Source organism: Anarrhichthys ocellatus, unplaced genomic scaffold (assembly GCF_004355925.1).
Source record: "Anarrhichthys ocellatus isolate YVR2014 unplaced genomic scaffold, GSC_Weel_1.0 scaffold84, whole genome shotgun sequence".
Lineage (NCBI taxonomy): Eukaryota > Metazoa > Chordata > Actinopteri > Perciformes > Anarhichadidae > Anarrhichthys > Anarrhichthys ocellatus.
In genome coordinates this window covers 376,462-382,824 of record NW_022280114.1, presented here as the reverse complement: position 1 = coordinate 382,824, position 6,363 = coordinate 376,462, and the positions used below count along the sequence as shown (strand labels likewise).

The following is a 6,363-nucleotide window of genomic DNA, read 5'->3' as shown; positions in this document are numbered from 1 at the left end:
ATGGATCTCTATCACGTCGCTTCCCTCTGCGGGGCTCTGCTGTTTGTTTGGGAAACCCCCGTCTCTCACGCTCTCGCTATTTCCCCTCCAGCGGCCCCGAAGAGCAGCAAGGTGTCGAGGATCTTTGATGGACAAGAAGCCTCTAAATATTTCAAGGAGTTTTACGCGCCGCCGTCCGTCGACAGAAACAATAAAGTCACTTCTAAAGACTCCGTTGAGCCGCACGACTACATGCTGTCTATTTACAAGACCTTTTCCACGGCGGAGAGACTGGGACTCAACGCCAGCTTCTTCCGCTCCTCCAAAGCTGCGAACACCATTGCGAGTTTTGTGGACAGTGGACAAGGTATGTGGAGGCTTTACGTAAATCCTTACATTTTAGGGTGAAGATTTGGTTTAAGGTTAGGATTAGTTTAGGTTCGGGTTAGGATTAGGAAAGTGGTGGTTAGGATAAATCTCCAGAAAATGAATGGAAGTCAATGTAATGTACTCCAAAGTGATGGAAACACAAGTGTGTGTGTGTGTGTGTGTGTGTGTGTGTGTGTGTGTGTGAGTGTGATTGCGTGCGTGCAGGTAGGATTGATTGAACACCCATGACTCATAGCCAACTTTGTCTCCCACATTAATTCGGTGCAGACAATAGTGGGATTTTTCCTGTCAGATTCCACATCTCTGTGGTATGCACATCGTCCCCGTGAGAATGCGTCTGACCCCGCTTGCTTTAATGCTTTCCACAGATGACCTCCCACTCCTCCCTCTGAGGAGACAGCAGTATCTGTTCGACGTCTCAACACTGTCCAAAAAGGCGGAGGTGCTGGGAGCTGAGCTCAGGATATACACCAAAGTGTCTGGGAATTTCAGGATATCTGAAACAGAGCCCGTCGACGTCCAGCTCCTCTCCTGCCACGACCGGCAGCTGCTCGACTCCAAAACACTGAACTTGCAGGACTCCCAGAGGCCGAAGTGGGAAGTGTTGGACGTGTGGGAAATATTCAAAGAGCAGCGGCACCTGAGACAGGGCAAGCACTTCTGCCTGGAGCTCAGGGTCATGCTGGACAACCCGGAGAGAGAGCTGGACCTGCACCATCTGGGTTTGCACAGGTACGGCAGGCCCCAGCAGAAGAAGGCCATCTTGGTGGTGTTCACCAGGTCTAAGAAGAGGCAGACCCTCTTCAGTGAGAGGAGAGAGGGGAGAGTGTTGCTGGGTCTGGAGAGGAAGGCCAAAGAAAGGGGCCCTGGTGCCAAAGCCAGCAGGAGAAGGAGGACGGCCACGTCCAAGACCCGCCACGGGAAGAGACACGGCAAGAAGTCCAAATCCCGGTGCAGCAAGAAGCCGTTGCATGTTAACTTTAGAGACCTGGGCTGGGATGACTGGATCATCGCCCCCCTGGATTATGAAGCGTACCACTGCGAGGGGGTGTGCGACTTCCCCCTGCGCTCCCACCTGGAGCCCACCAACCACGCCATCATCCAGACTCTGATGAATTCAATGAACCCCAGCAACATGCCGCCCAGCTGCTGCGCCCCGTCCAAGCTCAGCCCCATCAGCATCCTCTACATCGACTCAGGAAACAATGTGGTCTACAAACAGTACGAGGACATGGTGGTCGAGTCTTGTGGCTGTAGGTAGTAGTGCTTCACCTTGACCGCTTCCTTGTTCGGTCAGGGTCTCTGGTTAGTGGGAATCGAACAGCATTACAGTCCGTGTGGTGACGAGGCTGCACCTGAAATAAGGAAAACTTAGCGATGCTTTTCCCAACCATGCACCCAACAAGGTCAAGTTTAATACCTCAGACGTTTGTTCTCTTATTTTTTCTGTACGTTCTTGCCACGAAATCACTACAGTGACTGCATATTCATGAATATACAATAAGATAAACATGTTGGAAACTCTATATTGTTTCTGTCACCAAATCAAGAAAAAGTTAAAAACAAGAGTTCAACATTTTGGCGAATTCACTTATTCCCTTTCATGTAGATGAGAAGATTGATACCACTCACCTGTCTGTATGCTAAATATGAAGCTACAGGCAGCAGCTGGTTAGCTTAGCATAAAATCTTGCACAAAACCATTTGTTTTGACAAAAGTCATTTTTAAACTTCCGTTTTACTGATTAAACAAACAAGATATAACATGTTCATTAATGGGATTTAGAGTTGCTGATAGGTGGATTGAGTTCCCATTGGACAGACCCAGGCTAGCCGTTTCCCCCTGTTTCCACTCTTTATGCTAAGCTAAGATAACCGCCTCCAGGCTGCAGCTTCTTAGTCACAGCCCAGACACAACAGTGATATCGATCTTCTCTTCTCACTCTCAGCAAGAAAGCAAATCATTTCCAAAAATGTTGAACCATTTCTTTAAAAAGAGACACATTAAATACCCCCCATTCAAGGAAAGTTCATATTTTACTCTTGTGAAATTATGAAAAAATTTATGTCACTTTTTTAATCATTTTACCCCCAACTGTTTGACCCTTGGGACACAGGCACTATGATTAACTTGTATGGACTGCTAGTAAAAAAAAACTTATGAAGAGTTACATACATGTAAATAGGAACATTTAATATATGTGATGTTAGATTCAGACTGAAGTTCATTTTCAAAAGTAGTAAAAATAATCCTGGTACAATGTACACCAGAGTACACAACTTAAACCTTAAAAATATGAAGTCCCCCGACTGTCAAAGCAGCCCAACAATGTGATCTTCCTTGATAACTTTGTGTCCAAATTTATTCCAAGATTCTTATGATCAAAAACAGTCAATCTGTTTTAATCTAAGACTTTTTTAGCCCGTCTCTTCTTCTACTATCATAGAAACTGAAAGACAAAGTTCAGGTAAACATTTTTCCTATAATGGATGTATTAAGTGACATCTTTGCCAGGATTAAAAAGCAGATTTTCAGCACTTGACATGGCCTACGACTCAGGGAACTTCCTCGAGTGCTGGAGAGAATGTGAACTCCCTTTTTTTCTTTTTTTTTTTTTGAATCACATTAAACCACCGACAGTACATTTCACCAAAAAAAAATAGCGCAGGGTTTCTCGCCAGTTTACTTTTTTTTGTTGAGGAGATACATAACTTTGTCTGCAATGCACTGATGTTCAGAGGTACCATGTGTAAATATTTGGAAAAAAGAATTTACGTTTTATGAATAAGTTATTTCATTTCTTTTTTTATTGTTCACTTTGTTCCAATACAACTTCCAGACGGCATGAGTCACACATCTGGATGTTCAGGTTCAAACAAACACGTATGGGTAATGTTTTGGCAACGGAACGTGACAGCTATGTTCTGGTCACAGACTGTGAAGTACTGTGGTATTATCAGTGTTGTTGTTGTATATATACATAAGAAATAATTATTCACCAAACAAAATAATTGTATTTGTTTGTTGAACTCTCTTGTTTAGGCTATACTGTTGTTTAAAACATTAGTAGCACATTTTAGCCTCTTATATTTTGTTTTGCATTATTTACTGGAATCTGAAAGTAATATATTATACTGATTGATAATGACTGTCAGTAAGATGAATGGATAATTCAGTGTCATCTCTTTGCTCTCCTGCATCCAACCTTATTAAAGCAGAACATTTGTTGATAATGTATTTTTACACAGTAAAATTATCAGTAAAATTGTTTAACCAAATTAATCTATTCTTATAAACTGTGTAAGATGTGTAGAGTAACAGGCACATTAAAATGTCCTGAACTTAAAATCTTGTTGTAGAATTTACTAATAAGTTTTTCATCATTTTGTGCAATTTATCACTGCTAACACTAATATTAGCTATGGTGCTTGTTTTAAATCTTATTGTGTCACAAAGTCATACTCTTAATTTGACTCTTTTTAGTCCAAATTGCAGATCAATCAAGACAATAGTTTCTATAATGTCAAATGAATCTGAATATTAGGTGGACTGTACCTTTAAATTATCTAAGTTTATTCCTGCTTGAAATTTGGTCTGTAGCATGAAAAAAAAACACATCAAAACAAACTCATGCATCATCTCATTTCTATTCAATAAATACGAAGTATATTAAATACGAAGCGATGTAGCTTGGTACAAAGGCTGGAACAGGTGGAAACCGCCAGCAGCTCTAAAGTTCACTAACTAACACGTTATACATCTCATTTGGTTCATTCATACAAAAAGTGTGCTCACCAGTGAAGTTCATGCTCCCAGTTTTAAAAAAGAACAACTGTGCAGCATCTATCGTTGTTTTTACTCTTAGTGGACAAATATCACGTGTTCAACTTCAGTCTTTATGCTAAGCTAATCTAACTGACCAACTGCTCTCTCAGCAAAAACATGACTAAGCATATTTCCCAAAATGTCAAACCATCCCTATAAAAAGGTGGAAAGTATCTCTTATCCGTGCCATTTGCCAGACATCTTATAATGCTGAAAGTGAGGACTGTCGTTGACCTTTTGTTGTTAAAGGTACAGTGCACCTAGACCGGCTATTGATCAATACAAACAAGCGGTCAGGAGCTTACAGACTCATTAGTTGTCGTCTCTGGTGTTAAAGTGAATAGCGGGGTGAGTGACAGTTTGCAGGGTGAAAACAGGGTCAGCAGACAAGAGTGCCATCTTCCCTGGGTGGGCTGTGGTTCTGTGTGTGTTGGAGGTCGGGGGGGGGGCAATATGTGACAAACAAATTGGTGTGCAGATGTAGTGACTGATCCTCCCCCCTCCAGTCTAGAGCCATACTGGGTCCCCTGCCCCACAGACAATGGCGGTCGAGGATCTCAACATCAGATTAAGCCTGCCTTTTCTTCACTGGGGTCAAAGGTCAAGTGGGGCATTGTCTCCGTGGGCTGTGGACATTAAACAACGTGCACGTCCCCTTAGAAAAGGGCGGCAATCAGGACGGGAGGGGGAAGGAATGCGTGTGATGCCCTCTGAGGGCCGCGCTGTCATTCCCCCCCAAACAACAAGGTGAGATATAAAAGAGGGGCGGCCGGTTTGAAGCAGCTGCTCTGAACAGCCAGCGGAGGACAAAAGACCGGAATGTTCCGTCTCTATGGCGGCGCACGGAGGCGTTTCTGCACTGTGGCAGATTTGCTGCTAGATGGAGAAACATTTTTTTGCAGGGGAAACAAAGCGGGGTGTAAATTGGGTGCAGGATTCAACAGTCATCAGAGAGAGAGGGGGGGGGGGGGGTGTGCTGACTGGGAGCTCATGTTTTTCTGCTTTCTAGCTGAGTTTTTCTGTGATGTTAAATGTTTCACACATGTCCAGAGTGCAGTCAAGAGGAAAAGAAAGGATCAGGAGTGAGCTCAGAGGCCGAGATCTGGAACAAGATAGTTTACAACATGTGATGTGTGTCCAAGAAATATCAAGACAGCCACAGCAGACAGAGAGAAAGCCTTCCTCTGAAGTATTTACTCCATGTAATTCCAACACGCGTCTCCTTTGTTTGCTTTTAGTCGCTGGCAAAAGTGATGTGTTGTCATCTTGACCTCTGTGTTTGCTCTGGTAAACGCAGAGTGGAAATCCTCTAGAGTGGCTCAAAGCCCTCTGACTGACATACGAGGGAAGTGGCTTGTTAACTCGCTCTGTTTGTTAAGAAAACTTTAGGGACTTCGTATTTGTTTTCTTTGCTGCAGGGTTCAGCTGTCTGTGATTTTCAGTATGCTTTGATTTTTTTTTAGATGTCTAGTTTAAAACTGGGCTAAATGGGATTTAACACGCTTTTTAGACGTTGGTCAATGTTTCGACAGCATTAAAACGACCAAATCTCAAGCAATAAATAAATGTTGAAATATAGTGACGGAAATGCTGCAGGACATTTTATTTACTATTCATCACCTCGGTTGTTTTAGATGCAACTTATTAAGTCTTTGTAGGGGTCTTTGTGGGATCTGCAGTCTGGACAATGAGAGTAAATCATAAAGTCACATGCTAGTTTGTTAGGTCCACCGAGCTAAAGCTAATGCAGTCTAATACAAAAGTCCTGTAAGGAATGTGACCTTTATTAAGAAGACAACATTAGGATTATTTGGAGGATGTATCTTTTGGTGCTGTTAAACAGAGAGGAGTTTCTGTTATTCATTCAACCCTGCTTCAAATGAATAGGGTGGACAAAATAATAGAAACGCCTGTGTAAACTGTAAAAGTAGCCTGGGATTGAGAAGACAGTGTAAATTCAACCACGCTTTGTCCAAATTTGGGCAAAAACAACGACAATTAAACATAAAATGTATGCACTGACATCTAGTATTCATGTAATACTGGACCCTACAGGTACAGAGCATAACAGGCCATTTGCTGACTTCAGCAGTGAAAACTTTGGGCTCTATATATTCTTTACACATAATAAAGTAAATGGGGCTATTGTAACTGAGCTGCACTTTACT

General features: G+C 42.6%; 1 protein-coding gene across 1 annotated transcript; it reads left to right on the top strand.

Moving 5' to 3' along the window:
- Positions 1-1,630, top strand: gdf6b (growth differentiation factor 6b). The gene is made up of 2 exons (XM_031874887.1): positions 1-346; positions 738-1,630. Exons 1-2 carry the CDS (start codon positions 1-3, stop codon positions 1,628-1,630), a joined length of 1,239 nt encoding a protein of 412 aa, XP_031730747.1.
- The last annotated feature ends 4,733 nt before the right edge of the window (positions 1,631-6,363 follow it).